We start from the raw sequence: 17,560 nt of genomic DNA, 5'->3' as shown, positions 1-17,560 counted from the left end.
GAGAGAGAGAGAGAGACACCGAGAGAGAGAGAGAGACGCACACACCGAGAGAGAGAGAGAGAGAGAGACACACACACCGAGAGGGAGAGAGAGACACACACACACCGAGAGAGAGAGACACACACACCGAGAGAGAGAGACACACACACACCGAGAGAGAGAGAGACACACACACCGAGAGAGAGAGAGACACAGAGAGAGAGACACACACACACCGAGAGAGAGAGAGAATGTGGGTATGCTTGAGTGTCAATTTAGCAAATGTCTGGACTGGAGTGTATATAAAGAGATAGCATGTCGGGGTGATAAGGAATGCATGACTGGAAAGGGAAGGACAAGTGGAACATTGCCAATGTCTGGACAGTTATGTGAGAGGTTGGAGGTAACTAAAATAGCTAAATCATCCAGAGCCGGTTAAGTTCAAGTTTCTGTGTTAAACTACTTCTGAATGAGAACATGTTTTGTTCTTGATACTGTCTGCTGAATTCATTGGAAAGAAACCGGAGGACGGTTGTCGGAAATACCTCCCGTATCCGCCCACTGGCCGGAACCACACATAGACACAACGAAAAAGGAAGGGAAATTCGTATAACAGACAACACTGACCAAAACAACATGTACCTTCACACCCACACAACATCCTTGTTTGGAATCCAAGATTCAGTTGGATTTCAGTTTGGGGCATCTCAATAGTTTGAAGATGCACCTTCGTCTTCTCTCCTTTACACAAATAAAGGACATGATGCCACTGTAGTGTATTGAAATTAGTTCAGTGTATGGTGGGATGCATTTCCTCACTCTATTACCCACTGAACTGAACCCACTGCTGTGTGTGTGTGTGTGTGTGTGTGTGTGTGTGTGTGTGTTCCTGCTATCTGTACATACACATTCCTTTATAATGACCTTGATGTACACCAGCTGCTTTAATGCACGTTAAGATGAGCCGTAAGCATGACACACATGTGAATGTGCACACACACGTGTAATGGAACCCCTTCACGGTGGGCTAGAATAACACTAGCATCTATCATCCTCATTAAGGCGCACACACACACACACACCTCATTTATTAGCCTTCTCAGGGTATAATAAACACACTAATAAGGAAAGTGCTCGGTCGCCCCCTCCACCTCCAAGGAGAGACTCATTTCTCTGCTTGATTCGCGACACCTGGGACTGCAATCAACCCTGCTTCCACCACCCTTCCATCAGACACGGCTACCACGGCAACAGAGCCGCCACTGTGTTCCCGACGACGGCTCTACGGTCCGAGGAGTGTGTCCCTGTCCCGGTGACAGGCCTGTTTCTCACTTAGCCCCAACCACACTGGGAGAATACATCACAGCAAGGTACCGCTTCAGAACTCATTAGGGTGGGCACCTTGGAGAACGCATTACGTCTCGAAAGGCTCGGCCAGTCACAGACACTTCCACTGATTGTGTGTGTTTTGGTTTGAGAGGGGGCGACTCGTCGATGGAACTCACCAAGCCAAAGTAGTAGTGATGTTTTATGCAAACAATTATGCATTGTGTACCCGGATGCTCCCGCACATATCAATGGTGTTTGATATGGCTTTCTGGCTCAGTAAGGGTGATTGGATGAGGAAGGGAAGGAGAAAAGGATGGAGAGATGGATGAACGAAGGGAGACAGGAAAGGAGAGAGGGAAGAGGGGAGAGGGATGGAGAGGAGAGAGGGATGAAAGTAGTACCTTCAGTGGGGTTGACGGCCTCCGGTAAGCTGTCCCAGGGGAGGGTCCAGGAGGGGCAAGGATGAGGTGAGAAGACGGCCTGAATACCACTCTCCTGCGGGAACACCCACACACGGACACACACACCATCAATGTTACCATAGAAACTTCTCTCCCAGAGCAAAAAGTGTCTTTCCGGTCTCAACCAGCAGTAATGAAGTGGTTTACAGAGAGTAGGGAGCGCTCCTCCACCCTGACCGCCGTTAACCCTGTTCCAATCTGAAGAACCACCTGAGGACAAAGACCGTTTTTTCTTTCCAATCCTTTTTTTCCTCTCTCGTTCTCGCCGTGTAGAGAAACACGCTGTCTGTTAAGTTGGCCTTGTTACCCGGCTCATAGGGGGATGGAGGTGTTCTCCAGAACTGAAGAGCTAGATATTACAGGTAAAGAGCTACGGATGGGGACAAACACTGCATCTTTGAACACTGGCCTTTGGATACTGGATGAAAGCGTTATGAAAGCTTAGTTCACAAAGAACATTCCTCATCAAAAGTTAGCAAGATATTAGAAGTAGTACTACACAGAATTGCCTTTTATCTTTCATTGGTACAAACCAATGCCCTCTTTCTTCAGGCATAAAAAGGGCAGTTGTTTTCTAAACGGCATACTAAATCACCAAGGACATTCTTCATCGAAATCAAAAGCTTTGAGCTAACCTTCCTTGGCAGATTTTTTATTGTTATTTTTTTCCATTAAAATAATGGACTTCATGGAAATAAGTAAGTATGAAAATAAGGGCATTTGCTGTATGCCTGAGGCAGTAATTCAGAGGGAAAAATCACAAACTATAAAAATGACTTTGAAAAGGCTGCCTGTTTCATGTCATTGTTGGGTAACAAAAATAAAATGGCCTCTTGAACCAGTTCCAAGCTGGTGCACTACAGCGTAGGAGACAGTAGGTACATACTGCAGAGATACATTTGGAAACTGTCACTCTTATTTCTCAGTGCACCTGGCAAGAAGCCTTTGGAAGACTGGCACACACACAGAGAGCTGGGGGAAAGAGGCTCTATGACTGACAGACATCACTGGGCATGTCAATCTTCTCTATCACTACAGTGTGTGTGTGTGAGTGAGTGAGTGAGTGAGTGAGTGAGTGAGTGAGTGAGTGAGTGAGTGAGTGAGTGAGTGAGTGAAATGGGAAGACAAGGTGAAGCAGCTCTGTATACAATTATATTCTCAGCTTCACAGTAGGAGGTGATTTAGATTGTTTGTGTGGTGGACAGATGAGATGTAGTGCTGCTTTTGGTAAGCAGCAGTGAGGGATAGCACGTCACACTGTTGGAGCCTAGCCCTCTCTCTATCTGTCTTTCTCTCTCTCTGTGTGCCCTGGGCTGGCCTATACACACACAGGCCCCTTGGCTCCACCAAGGCCCCAGACCGTACAACAGCTGCACTCCAGTCCTGCCGGTGACGACCACACAAACACATACACACACACACAAAGCCAACCAGCCCCGAAATCCGTCTGGGCAGGCGAGGGACGGCAGTATATGTGTGTGGGCAGTACGTGTGTGTGTATGTTCCTATGTCAGTGCATGTTCTAACTGTGTGCACCTGTGTCTACTCCGTAATCGACCAGTGTTGAATATCACATTCTAAGAGGGCAACTTGTTATCAACATTTACGATTGGCTGATGCACTTCCTGCCGTATTCAGATATCATATCTGTGTGGCCAGCAAGAAATCTCTGATTTATACTTGGGACCAGCCGTGCCAGAGAACAGTGAGGGTGTTCAGGGTTAGAAAGGTTTGAGCCAGCTGAGGAAGCAGTTTCCTGCCTTGACAGCTGTGTCGGTTTATGTCCCACTGAAACCGCTACTCCATAACGTGTTCCAGGCAGCCATTTGGAGTCCAGCACTAACCATGCTAACAGTGCTAGTAATTACACCCTGAGAGGTTGTAGGCTATATTGAGTGTGGAGTAATTATGCTAGCGGGTGTGTACTCTGAGCAGTGGTGGTGTTTTTTTGCAATTACTACAAGCAGGATAGTCTGGCTGTAAAATTGTATTCTTTTTGTATTGGATTCAGTGTTTTTATTCAAATCAAAGTCTGAGGGGAAAGTGAAAGATGTGCACTATAGTGTAAAGTGGTGGCAAATATAAAAGTGGCCTATGGGATGAAAATGTCGACTTCAATTTGATTACCTGTCAAACAATTACACAGCAAATGCGGTTTACACTTAGTCTAATGACATGTCTGTCAACAATTAGAATGCGACAAGTGTAGCTGGTCAAAACGACATGTAATGTATACTCATGTGGAATGTCTGTAGACCATCGCTGCGACTCTCGGTTCCCTTATTGCACAGACATTTAAAAAAGTTAATGTCTCTGTGACTGTCGCAACGTCCGTTGTCGTGGTTACTGGGCTGCTACAGCAACAAATCCAAATGTGACAAGACGTTGCCAGAGTTCTAAAATTCACAGACAGAATGACCTACTTTTATTTCGTCACACTCACAACCGTAAGCAATTTTACCTTTCAGGTAAAGATGATGTTGGGTTTATTTTCCTCAATTAATAAAAAGTAGCCTGCGTAAGTTCCGACGTCGTCAGCTATAAAGTTAACGTTACTCTGTTCATTTTTTTTAACTGGCTAGCCAGCTAGCTATTCATTCCTATTAATTTGTTTACAACTATTCTTAATTGTATTGGCACCGGTATAATAATAATAATTATGTGTGTGTGTATGTATGTATGTATATATATTATTTATTTATTTTTCCAATGTACTTTACTCAAACCAGTGAATATCACTTATTATAAATGAGATCATTAACTATCAGCTCTTGGAATATCCAGGGCCTTCACTCTTCACATTTTGGTTATAAAACAACAAATCCAGAATTTATTAAAAACATCCAGGGACAGGACATCATAATCCTACTGGAAACATGGTGTCGTGGAGACATAGATACTCAGTGTCCCTCATGCTAGAGAAAGTTTACTACCATCAATCAAACATAAAAATGTTAAACGGGGCCGAGACTCAGGTGGAATCATCATTTGGCATAAGCAGGACTTGGCACTGAATGAAATGAAAAAAATGTACCAGTCACATTTGGCTAAAACGTAACAAAGGTACAATCTATTGTGATAATGACGTGTACATATGTGCAGCTTATGCTCCTCCTTCAGATTCACCATATTATGATGATCAGTTTTTTGACAATCTCCATACAGAAATCATTACATTTCAGGCAGAGGGTAAAGTGCTTCTTTGTGGAGATTTCAATGCAAGAACAGGTTCTGAGCCTGACTACACTGATGCGGGAGGTAACCACCACATATTTGGTCACCCCTCCTTGTACAGTAGCCCTATTATAAATAATAGAAACAGTCCTGACCAAATACTGAACAAAAATGGGAAGGAGTTAGTGCATCTCTGTCGAGCCTTAGGCCTGTACATGCTTAATGGTAGAATCAGAGGGGACTCTTTAGGTCAGTTTACTTACTGCTCAGCTCTTGGGACAAGTGTAGTTGATTATGCCATCACGGACATTGACCCCTCCTTCATTAGTGCATTCACTGTCAGACCACAGACACCATTGTCAGATCACAGTCAGATCAACGTGTTTTTGAAGAAATTAACCGGCAATATTGATTCAAAAAAACTGCCCAATAAACTCTACAACATAAACCAATCGTACAAATGGGCTCCAAACAGTACAGAGAGATTCATTGAAACATTGAACTCAAATGAAATAATGAACTCTATACAGTTTTTCAATAACTCACAATACCAAAACAATAAAGATGGTGTCAATTCGGCTACTCTAAACATCAACTGCATATTCCAAAAAGCAGCATCGAAAGCAAATTTGAGAAAACCAAAGAAATGTAACATCAGAAACAAAAAACAAAATGTTTCTGACAAATGGTTTGATAATGAATGTAAAACAATTAGAAAACACCTAAGACAAATGTCAAACAAAAAGCATAAGCAGCAAAACAACCCAGAGCTACGATATGAATACTTTGAAACTCTGAAACAGTATAAACATACACTGAAACGCAAGAAACTGAATTTTACCAACAAGACACTTGATGAAATTGAAAATGCAATTGACCAAAATCAGTTCTGGGACATGTGGAACAATTTAAGCACAACAAAGCCACAAGATTTAGCCATACAAGATGTAGGAATTTGGAAAACTTACTTTGATAATCTATACAAAAACATCCCACAAAAAGACTTAAAACAGAACCAATTAGAAATTAAAGAAAAATTGAACATCTTTGAATCAGTCATTAAAAACAACCAAAATCCATTAGATTACCCAATAACCCAACAAGAACTAAATGAAAAGCTCAAATCTATTAAATCAAAGAAGGCTTGTGGTCTAGACAACATCAGAAATGAAATGCTGAAAAACAGCACACCCGAGTTGCAAAATGCTGTGCTTAAAATTGTTCAACATGGTTTTAACTTCTGGCTGCTTCCCTGATGTCTGGAACCAGGGGCTCATCTCCCCTATCCACAAAAGTGGAGACAAATCAGACCCCAATAATTACAGGGGAATTTGTGTAAACAGTAACTTGGGAATGGTTTTCTGTAGCATTTTGAATTCAAGAATTCAAACCTTTCTTCAAGAAAAAAATGTAATAACTAAATGTCAAATTGGCTTTCTCCCTAACCATCGCACTACTGACCATATATACACCTTACACACACTAATTAATAAACACGTCCACCAAAAAAAAGAGGGCAAAATCTTTGCTTGCTTTATTGACTTTAAAAAAGCATTTGATTCTATTTGGCACGAAGGGCTTTTCTACAAAATTCTCCAAAGTGGGCTTGGTGGTAAAGTGTATGACTTAATAAAATGTATGTACACAGAAAACAAGTGTGCAATAAAAATAAAAAACCAAAGAACAGAATTATTTTCACAATGTCGAGGTGTGAGACAAGGCTGTAGTTTGAGTCCAAATCTTTTCAACATTTATATCAATGAATTAGCAGATATGTTGGACAATTCTCCAGCCCCAGGACTCACACTATTTGACACAGAGGTGAAATACCTGCTACATGCTGATGACTTGGTACTTCTATCACCAACCAAAGAAGGTCTTCAACAGAACATTAATATTCTAGAGCAATATTGCCATAATTGGGCCCTGGCAGTAAATTTCCCAAAAACTAAAATCATGATTTTCCAAAAACAAAACAGATGTCAGAAACACAAATATAAATTCACCCTGAACAACACCATCATTGAACACACTAAAAATTACACCTACCTTGGTCTGACCATATCTGCATCGGGAAACTTTAATAGGGCAGTGAATGCACTCAAAGAAAAAGCCCGCAGAGCATTGTATGCAATAAAAATGAAATTATTCAAAATCAACATCCCAATTAGAATTTGGACCAAAATATTTGACAGTGTAATCCTAACAATAGCTCTTTACGGAAGTGAGGTTTGGGGGCCACTCAATAAACTGGACTTTAAAATGTGGGACAAACATCCAATTGAAGGCCTACATGCAGAATTCTGTCGGAAAATCCTACAAGTCCAGAGAAATACACCAACTAATGCATGTAGGGCAGAATTGGGCCGCTTTCCAGTAATAATGAAAATACAGAAAAGATCATTAAAATTTTGGCTACATCTAAATTCAAGTCCAAATTCGAGTCTGCAATTTAAAGCATTTCAAACCCAAGAGCTGAGCCCAGAAACGAGCCCTCTCAGTCAGCTGGTGTTGGACCTCACCAACCAAGCTGACACCAGCACTGCTTCAAAAGAAAGAATTCCAATAAACAAAATCATGAACCAATCAAAGGACTCATATATACAACATTGGAAAAACGAAACAAAATCCCAAAGCCGACTAAATTGCTATCTGACCCTAAACAGAGAATATGAATTGGCTGAATATCTCTACTCTGTCAGAGATACGAAGCAGAGACAGATTCTTACCAAGTACAGGCTGAGTGACCACCGATTGGCAATAGAAACCGGCAGACATAAAAAGACATGGCTACCCAAAGAGGAGCGTGTATGTGGTCACTGCACGACAGGGGATGTAGAAACAGAGATGCACTTTCTCCTTTACTGTGATAAATATTCCTCACCAAGAGATTCATTATTCACAGAAATGTCTACATTTATTCCAAATTTTAACTTATTAAACCCAGAGGAAAAACTAAAAATACTCATGGGCGAAGGAGCAATGGCTCCTCTTGCAGCCAAATATGTACTTGCCTGCCATAGCCTGAGAGACACTGAATAATAACATCTGCATAGTAAGCAATAACTTACTTATTATTACTATTATTGTTATTACTGTTATTGTTATTACTATTATTATTGTTGTTGATCATTCCAAGTAGTAATGGTATCGTGGTAATGGTAATGATAGCAGTTTAATGATGGTGGTGGTGGTAGTAGTGGTAATGATGATAGTAGTTGTAGTACTGATGTAATGGTGAAGATGACCGTTATTTAGTTATAAGTTAGTTATAGTTTCATTTTTTTATTACATTACATTCGATTATTGACTGTTACCATTTTATTGTTACTATTTTTATATTCAATTTTGTATTATTATTTACTGCCATTCTATATTATTATTTGTCATTGTTTCTAATTTTATTACAATGTATATTGTATACATTGTTGCTTTGGCAATATTGACACAATGTTTTTCATGCCAATAAAGCAGCTTGAATTTGAAGTTATTCAGCCAACAAGCTCGCAACGAACCAAATCATTGTTTTTAGAAAGTACCTTTGAGTTGCTTGGCTGACGTTTTGTGCTTATCATTTTTCATAACGACAACGTCAAGTTTGATGTTGGACGAAAATATAATGTTCATTAGGTTACAGCGACAACAGTCCACAAACTTATCGATAGACCAACTGCAAACCAGCCTTCAAAGTAACAGAACGAAACAGCAAGGCCGCAATAATCTGCGGGAAAACCTTCAATTATATGAAGCGGGACAATTTTACAACCAATTGGAGTGCATAAATCCTTTATCGTTGCAGCTCAGGGACACAGTCAGTAGGAAGAGGGAGTCCTATATTGGGGCAGTTCTGTGTGTTTGCACGCGCGATGTGCCTAGAGACATTCAAGAGAGAAAGGCGCTGCTGCTAGAGAGCATGCGAGTTTTTACCACTGACAGCTTTCCTGAAACCTTCAATGTGCCTCATCTAATCCTCCCAAAAAGAGATGGTGGGAAGGCATGAGGAGAGAGTTGATAGAGGGAAAGAGACCGAGTGGGAGAGAGATTAAAATATATTCAATTACTTTCAGTTTAGTCATCGTGGGCCTGGGGCCTCCAACGAAGTGCACCTCCTTCGTCGTCTCCAGGCTTTCCTGTTTCGCTTGGCTGGGCTGTTGTGCTTTGGCTATGGTTGGGGGGCCGGTAGTGAGGGCCTTGGGGGTGGAGAGGGCCATCCCACAGGCCTGGGCCGCCCTGGGGACCCCGGGGACTTCCTGGACCTGGAGGTACCAGCGCAGCAAGAGAGGCAGCTGGGACAGCATGCTGGCGTTGTGGCTCTGGAGGGATCTCTGTGGAGGAGGTTGAGGGGAAAGTGAAGATGGGGGCCTGAGTCAGCTAAGTGATTCATCAGAAGTGTCATCTGCACTGAACCAAGAGCCCAGGTTCCACCAGGCTGATCCCCTCCACTCATCACCCCTCTGGAAATGGAGGAGAGAGACAGGCACTAAGAAAGGCAAGGGTTGAGAGAGAGAGAGATGGACAGCTGTAGAGGGGCGTGTGTGTGTGTGTGTGTATATGTTAGTTATTCTATCCTTGTGGGGACCTAAAATCCCCACAAGGATTGTAAAACAAGAAAATGTCTCCCTCTTGCGGACATTTCCCACATTCCCATGAGGACAAAGGCTATTTTAAGTTTAGGGGTTAGGTTTAGGGTTAAAATTAAGGTTAGGGTTAGAATTAGGGTAAGGGGCTAGTGGTTAGTGTCAGTGTTATTGTAAGGTTTAGGGATTGGGGAAAATATAATTTTGAATGGAAATTAATTGAAGGTTCCCACGAGGATAGAAGAACATAATGTGTGTGTGTTTCCAAGAGAGAGAGGGAGAATAGAGAGCGAAAGAGAAACAGACAGAGCATAGAAAGAGGGGACAGTAGATAAAGCCAAGGGTCTTTTCTCTGGCTCTCTGTCCTGTGGATCTGTGGATAGACAGCAGTGGCTGTGTGGGAGAAGAGAGGAGACATGCTAGGCTGAGTGTGAAACTGGAAACCACTGGAGCACAGCTGACCCATGAGAGTCTCATTGTGAGAACTTCACTTAATTCCAATCCCAGGCTATACAGCTGTGAGAACAGGAGGAGAGATGGAAGAGGAGAGAGGTGTGCAGAGGAGACCCTGTTGACTGCTTGGCTCCGAGGCATAATAGATCGATAACTAACACCCCGTAGTGGCATCTCATAAAAACCCAAACCACCAAAACACTAAACAAAATATGGGAAATCTATAACTAAAATGTTTCCAGGAAAATTCAGCTAGGGGCAAATTAAAATAACTTTACAAACTTAACTTGATGATGAACTACAGTAAGTGATCGGCAGCAAATCTCATCCTTTCAACACCACTCTCGCAGCCTAATTTCTCATATCCGAAATTAGGCTCTGTCTCCATGACAATGACATAATTTTAAAATCAGCACATCGAACCAAGCATGATCCCAAAGCCGGTTCATTGAAATGCATATCAACCAACTACATTTAAAATAGACCTATTTGTCATTGTGGTGCTATCATCCACAGCCAGGTGGACCACCTTTGAGAATAGAATCTGTGCCCACACACACCACACACACACACACACACACACACACACACACACCTTAAGAAGGCACTGTTCTGCCTGGTTTCCACTGTATAAAGCCTCTGTGGGTGTACAGGTACCACCTGATGAGACATTCAATGTAGAAGGGTGTCATGCATCATTTCAGAGGCCTTCATAATACGGTCGACATGGCAACAGGTTTAAGTACTCAAATGAGGTAGCAGGTGATGACAGGGGACAATAGGGTAATATGCTACTGTTAAAATAAAATGTGCCACACACTCAGAGCTACCACTTGTCTAAAACTAGCATGGAGACTAAACAGGCCTGGGAAATGCAAGTTGCATAAAGATTGAAGAAACACCATTGCAAGAGAAGTGCTGCTAGTTTACATATTTAGTGACCAGCAGAAGGGAGGCTCGGTCCGTGGAATATAAATCAAGTGCATAAAGCAAGAACTCTGTAGCCTGAGTCCCAGATCTTTTTGTGCCGTTTTGCCAGTGACAGCAATGGAGTTGGAAAGACAGCACAAACTGATCTAGGACTCAGGCTAAGAGTTCTAGACTAACTTCCCTTCAAACATATAACTAACAGAACCTTCAAGGGCCTTCCTTACCAGGTATTGATGGATACATGGCAGCAACACCACATCAGTCAGAGTGAAGTACAGCCCCTCGGCAAACACATGCTCCAGCTGTGGCAGCTCTGTGGTCTTCACTTTCCTGATGTCAGAGCTCTCCCTAGTGGTCGTGGATGGAACTGCACCACTATCCACATACAGCTTGGCCAGGGCTGCTCGGAGTTCTAGCCCGTCGGCGGACTGCGAATCCTGGGGCTGGGTGATGTCTGTCCCTTGGTCCTCCTGGAGGTCCTGAGAGATTTTCTTCTGGTTCTTCTTCTGCTGCTGGAGCTTCTGCCGGCGGATCTTGTCATCGTTGTGCACCTTGACGGGCTCGCCTAGTGTCTTTTCGAGGTTGAGGAGGGCAGAGGGGAGGTGCAGGGATGGGTTAGTGGGCTGCCGGAGGTGGGCCTCCACGGCCGAGGGGATACTGAGCTCACACAGCCTGGTCCACTGGCTCACCTATAAGGGAGGAGGAACATGCATTCATTTTGACTAATATTTGTGGCATTGGTGTAATGTAGAGTTGTATTTTTATACAGCAGTACTGTGTGTCCAAGACAACTAGCAGACAAGTTTATCCCATCTTATTCACTAGCTCATAAAAAAAATCCCTTTGGGAGAATATAAGATTCAATTGGTTTTCCAATGGGAAAGCTCCTACAGATGTGAGAATTTAATTATGCCTAAAAACAAAAAAGAAACAAAAACACTAATGTCATGTATACACAAACAGAATCATTCATAGTTTTGCCAATAGCACTGCATGCATATCATAATAATTGAGTGTTGCCCCTTACCTCAGCGCAGGCCTTCAGACAGGTCTTCTTGAACCCTAGCAGTGATGCTGCATCCTTCCTTCTGGGGTCTGCCTCACAGGTCCTGTCTATAATATGCCTGAGCACCACAGCCAGCCCGGCCCTGCAGTATCTCCCAGTCTCATCCAGTACGGCGGGGAGACGGCAGCCCCTCACCAACACAGGCAAGTCCTTGACATGGACCATCGAGACAGCTAAAGACTTTGGTACCTGTCGAAGAAATATTGTTGTTACACATATTGATGTTGACATGTATTCATTCACCATCACTATATTGTGTACTGTAGTTGACTGAAACATGCTCAGTAAAGTTTTTCCCAACTTCTTTGTCTGTCATTACTGTCTACAATGCAAAGCAAATCGACAATGACAAACCTGTGACTTCCAGGATTGTGAGCTTTGTGTGTCAGGCTTGGCAGAGACGAGGAAGACTTTGAATGACGTGCACTCGCAGTAAGACAGGAGGAAGAGCGAGATGGAGGTGTGTAGAGGAACAGAGGGCTGCTCGTTTTGGGAGGATAGTTCCAGGTAGAGACACTCTGGTTGCTGCTCCTCATGTGGGTCTGTCTGCGTCATTGTGACAGGAGGTACTGAATAGGTTGAATATTGGTGTCAATCAAACCTGTAAACACGACAAATGGTATTGTGGCAACAAACTCTGACCAAAGTTTGCTGACTAAAGTCAACTCCATACATCTCAAGATGAATGTCTATATCGTGAAGTAGAGTTTAGTCTGCTAGACTAAAGTTGCTAGCTAAGACTTGCATATGCTTGCATATCCAACGTTAACTTAATTTACCTACTGTTAGCTAACGTTAGGTAGTAGCTGTCTAGCTAGGTATACATTGAGCTAACGTTAGCGCTCTACATAGACAGTTAGCCCACGCCTCGTTTCTGTTTAGGTTCTGACTATCAAGCAAACTATGATACACTGAAATTAGCTACTTACAGTTCATGTGAAGCTCACTGTGTACGTTGTTATAGTAAGCTCGTCACTTCCTCAAGTAAGTTTCCACGTGTAACAGTCAATACAGACCGTCCTGATTAATGATACATACATTCAAATATATACCACAATTAAATGTAAACATTGTATTACAAAATGCTTTATACACTACATAGTTATAGTGGCGTATTTTGAATACAGTCTAGATAATCAAAATATGCTACGGGTAATGTCGACGTCCGTGCAACAAATTAGCTTGCTTGTTTCTTCGGATGTATTTAGTGGATGGACAAGAATGCCGCTAGGACAAGAATGCCGCTAGGAAATAAAGGCGTTTCAGCTACAGTAGCTCAAATGCCACTTGTTAAGTTACTGTAAATATTTACGTGTCATAATAACCACATTAGTGTGAGAAATACACGTTAAAGATATTTGAGAGTAAGGTAAGGTAATCAAACATGACGAATCTCAACTAACCTTTGCTAGCTTACTAGCTAGCTAGCTACTTGAGCTAGCTAGCAGGTTTCCCAACCAAGGCTAACGTTAACTTAGCTACTTGGTATAGCTAGATAGCCAACTGGACACGTTGCGAGACAGTCACGTACAAGTCAGAATTTCTTACCTAACAGTACGTACATGCAAGTTAGTGTAGAAGCAGTTGACCTTTGTGTCAATAGTAACTAATTGGTTATGTTTTCTGTCTAGCTTTGCCATCCAACAATATCACTTAAGTTACTCACTAGCTGTCAGATTACCAATTAGCCAGTACTATATTTATCAACTGGATGAGGCTAAAAACAGGTAGGGCCTATAGTCAAAGCCTATGTCATATTCTACATATCCTTTATATCTACAGCTCAGTGTGATCATGGCTGCATCTGTGAGTCTGGAGTTGGACCCTGTCTTCCTAAAGGGACTGGGATACCTGCACTCAAAGAGCAAAGACTCTGTGGATAAACTCAGAGCTCTGCTGGACGAGTCTCTATCTGGCAGAGGGAGTGATTCCTCTTATCGCTCATCACTGAAGGTATGGACTACTGTGGCTTAGTTGGTAGAGCATGGTGCTTGCAGTGACAGGATTGTAGGATCGATTCCCAGGACTAGCCATACGTACAAAAATGTATGCTCACGTGACTCAGTGGCTTATGATAAAAGAGCATATATTATTATTATACTATATGGCATTCATTCACCTCTCTTCAGAACATGATGTTGTCATCATTTTACAGGCTTGTGTGATTATATTCTAATGATGTGATCATATGGGGTTTTGACAGTAGTCCGAAGGGAATCCATAGACATACATGATTGAGGTGTAAAATATGAAACCTTACCTAGGCACCTGTGTCTTGCTTTACCCGTGTCACACGTTATCATTTCAGACATCCCTTCGCTGCCGCTTCTCTCTAGTTCTTTCAGTCACTCCCAACATTTGTATCCTGGAGAAGTAGCTCTAAAGCCTTGTGTTAAAAAATAAAAAAATGTATTTGTCACATGCGCCAAATACAACAAGTGTAGACCTTGTGTCTATCAACAGGAGGTGGAGGTGACGAAGATGTCGGTGTCCAAGATGAGCATAAATAAACAGGACTCTAAGTCCTCCTCCAGCTCCTCCTCTTCATCTAGCAGCAGCAGCAAGTCCAGCAGCTCAGAGAAGAGCAAGAAGGAGGTGGAGAAGAGGCCTTCAGAAAAGGTACGAAATGGAATGGATGCTGTGCCTGAGTAGGGGATAGGGATTTATTCATGATCTGGGCTAGTTTGTTCCAGAACCAAACCAATACTGCAAATCATGGAAAACATGATTCGTCGTACATAATGTTATTACATAGAATTTTAAGACGTTCATCCATATTCCAGTAATTCCATTCCTTTTGCTGAGACAATCTAGAACCAAACATGCATACACAATTATCCACTGTACATACATAATGTTATACATTGGATACATAATTGGAGTAATTTGTTCAGTGTGACATATCTTCAGTTTGTTGAGATGACACAGAACGTAAACTGTCACGTAAAGGTCATTCGTCAACATTTTAGTATGAAATCCGCATTTGTTGAGGTCGAAGTAGAACATACCACCTACATATCAACTTTATAAACCTTCCTAACACCTTTATATAACCTTCCCAACACCTTCATAACACCGTTATTAACCCTTATAGCACCTTCCCGTTGTCTTCCAGGTGAGGGTAGAGCCAGGTGAAGGACCTGAACCGTCTAAGAAGCTTCGCCTGGAGCCCAAGCAGCAGGAGAACCGCTCGTCCCCCGTCACAGTCCAGCCCTTCAAAGACATACCTCTGCCTGACTTCTCCAACTTTGACGCAGAGACCAATGCTGACGACTTCGCCATGGAAATGGGCCTGGCCTGTGTGGTTTGCAGGTACGTACCCGGAGGTTTTTGAATGTCACCTGGGTCGCAACTGAAAACGAAAAAGTCAATATAGTCTTTTCCTGTTTGTCCATTTTTTCCATTTGGTGCCTAATGAACACTACGTCTAACTCTTTCAGTGATGAATGACTGTATGTACTGTGTGTAATGTATTTTCATTGATAAATAAAATCAATCAATTAATGAATTAGTTTCATTTTGATGACCTCAGGCAGATGACGGTGACATCGGGCAACCAGCTAGTGGAGTGCCAGGAGTGCCACAACCTCTACCACCAGGACTGCCACAAGCCCCATGTGACGGACAAGGACGTCAACGACCCGCGCCTGGTGTGGTACTGCGCCCGCTGCACCCGACAGATGAAACGCATGGTAAGAGATGGATAGACGACCAAGTCATCCTGGCTGAGTCTGAAATGGCACCCTGCTTCTTACATAGTGCACTACTTTTGACCAGATCCCTATGTGCGCTGGTCAGAAGTAGTGCACTATATAGGGAATAGATTGGCATTTTGGACGCAAACCATGTGACCAATACTTATAACAAGGGGTGTATTCAGTGAGTTGAGACCTGAAGGTTGCAGATAGAAATGTAATGAACAGAGCTGAAACGATTCCTTACTCTACCTGACAGACAACCATCTATTTTCTACACAATACATTTCTATCTGAATGTTCTGTAATGTTGCACACTCCCAAAAAGACTCCAGTTGAATGGGTTCTTAGGCTGTTGTTGTTTTTCCTGCCAGGCCCAGAAGACCCAGAAGCCTTCACAGAAGCCGACACCAGCCGTTGTGTCAGCAGCCCCCGTGGTGAAGGACCCTCTGGTGAAGAAACCGGAACTCAAGGTCAAACCCGACACATCCAGCACCTTTCAGGCCTTCAAACGAACTGAGGTGAAGGTAAGCATTACAACACCAGAGCTGCATATTTAAACTACAAGTCATATTTAGGTTAAATTACATTTTTCAATAACATATACCTTGTCTAATGCAACCTGATCATGTAATACCCAGGCATTATACAACATTACATGGCATACAGTGCAATAGCCTTTTCAACGATGGCGGACATTTAGGTTGAATGTAAAGACTAAATATTTATATGTTGTCATGCAAACTGACCATGTGTGTAATACCTGGACATTATACTAGCGGAAAGGATCAGAGTCGTTTTGATGTGCTTAGGAGTATTGCATATCTAACGCTTGTTTCTTTCCCTCCTAGGCGTCTGCAGCAGTATCTGCCAACCCCTCCAGTAGCAGCGGCTCCTTGCAGTCGGGCAGCGGCCTCACAGGGTGGGCTGCCTTTGGGGCCAAGACCTCCGCTGGCCCTGGCGCCAGCACCAAACCTGGCTCTTCAGGGCCAAGTGGAAGTAGCAAGACCTCCTCCACCTCTACCCCCGCTGGCCAGAAACCTGCCGGACTCTCTGGGCTGGCCAGCTCTAAGACGGGAGGACTGAGCGGCAGTGGCTCCAAGATGGCGATCGGAGGAGGAAGTGGAAATAACGGTGATGGTGGAAACGGCTCCAGCTCTGTGCCTCTGAAGCCTCCTCCACCTCTGACCCTGGGGAAGCAGACGCTAAACCGGTCTTCCAGTGGGGAGAACCAGGGGAGGGGGACAAGTCCTGGGTCCTCCCCCAGTGGGTCTCAGCCCAGCCTGGGAGGGAACGGCGGAGGGTCTGGGGGCAATGGAGCAGGGAATGGGACCGGTAACGGGTCGAAGGCGGCGGCTGAAGCGCCAGGGGGGGGCAAGGCGCCCACGTCCCAGGAGTCTCAGCTCAACGCCATGAAACGCCTGCAGATGGTGAAGAAAAAAGCGGCTCAGAAGAAGCTGAAGAAATGAATGGAATGAGGAGTAGTGAGGGAAGTAAGAGAAAGAAAGAAAGAGAGAAGTGTGTAAGTAAGATGTTAAGAGGTGAAAGTTATGAATGGGAGGAGTGCCAGAGCATTGAATTAACTGTAACATGGATGTAACCTAATCCAATTGAATACTTGAATTTCATTGATGTATGAAATGCTGCTGGAGATACTGTTAGTGGCTATAATGTGCCTCTTCATTTTGTCCAAACTCAGAAACGTCACAGAAAATTTAATTAACATTTTTGTTCGGGGTTTTGGGGGGGGCGGGGCAAATGTAATAAAATGTATTATTTTTTATGACATAGTAGAATTGTCTTTTTGTGAGGATAAATCTCAAAAGTCTGAAAAGGACATGAGATCATCAGCAAGCAGTCATCAAATGAACAAGCCGTTAATTGAACAGGATCACG

General features: G+C 43.2%; 2 protein-coding genes across 5 annotated transcripts in view; one reads left to right on the top strand and one right to left on the bottom strand.

The window, feature by feature from the left end:
- The window catches only part of gstcd (glutathione S-transferase, C-terminal domain containing), a 65,841-nt gene extending 52,837 nt beyond the window's left edge, over positions 1-13,004 (bottom strand). Inside the window, exons 1-6 of one of the 3 annotated variants that reach the window (XM_055924074.1) lie at positions 12,899-13,004; positions 12,324-12,570; positions 11,931-12,158; positions 11,128-11,592; positions 9,005-9,268; positions 1,710-1,803 (exon numbers count right to left, since the gene is read on the bottom strand). In XM_055924074.1, coding sequence (XP_055780049.1) covers positions 1,710-1,803; positions 9,005-9,268; positions 11,128-11,592; positions 11,931-12,158; positions 12,324-12,524 — 1,252 coding nt within the window. In that variant the 5' untranslated portion in view covers positions 12,525-12,570; positions 12,899-13,004. The remainder of the gene's footprint in view (positions 1-1,709; positions 1,804-9,004; positions 9,269-11,127; positions 11,593-11,930; positions 12,159-12,323; positions 12,571-12,898) is intronic. The other 2 variants (XM_055924073.1, XM_055924075.1) reach the window with 2 other exon arrangements.
- Positions 13,005-13,163: 159 nt separating this feature from the next.
- Positions 13,164-17,450, top strand: ints12 (integrator complex subunit 12). 2 transcript variants are annotated; one of them, XM_055924077.1, is made up of 7 exons: positions 13,164-13,338; positions 13,752-13,922; positions 14,433-14,588; positions 15,085-15,281; positions 15,502-15,661; positions 16,039-16,185; positions 16,516-17,450. In XM_055924077.1, exons 2-7 carry the CDS (start codon positions 13,764-13,766, stop codon positions 17,131-17,133), a joined length of 1,437 nt encoding a protein of 478 aa, XP_055780052.1. In that variant the 5' UTR covers positions 13,164-13,338; positions 13,752-13,763; the 3' UTR covers positions 17,134-17,450. The 2 variants fall into 2 exon arrangements, with proteins under 2 accessions (XP_055780052.1, XP_055780051.1); XM_055924076.1 differs by having other exon boundaries at positions 16,039-16,191.
- The last annotated feature ends 110 nt before the right edge of the window (positions 17,451-17,560 follow it).

The sequence above is a fragment of the Salvelinus fontinalis genome, chromosome 5 (genome assembly GCF_029448725.1).
Source record: "Salvelinus fontinalis isolate EN_2023a chromosome 5, ASM2944872v1, whole genome shotgun sequence".
Classification (NCBI taxonomy): Eukaryota; Metazoa; Chordata; class Actinopteri; order Salmoniformes; family Salmonidae; genus Salvelinus; species Salvelinus fontinalis.
This window is presented reverse-complemented; position numbering and strand designations above follow the sequence as displayed.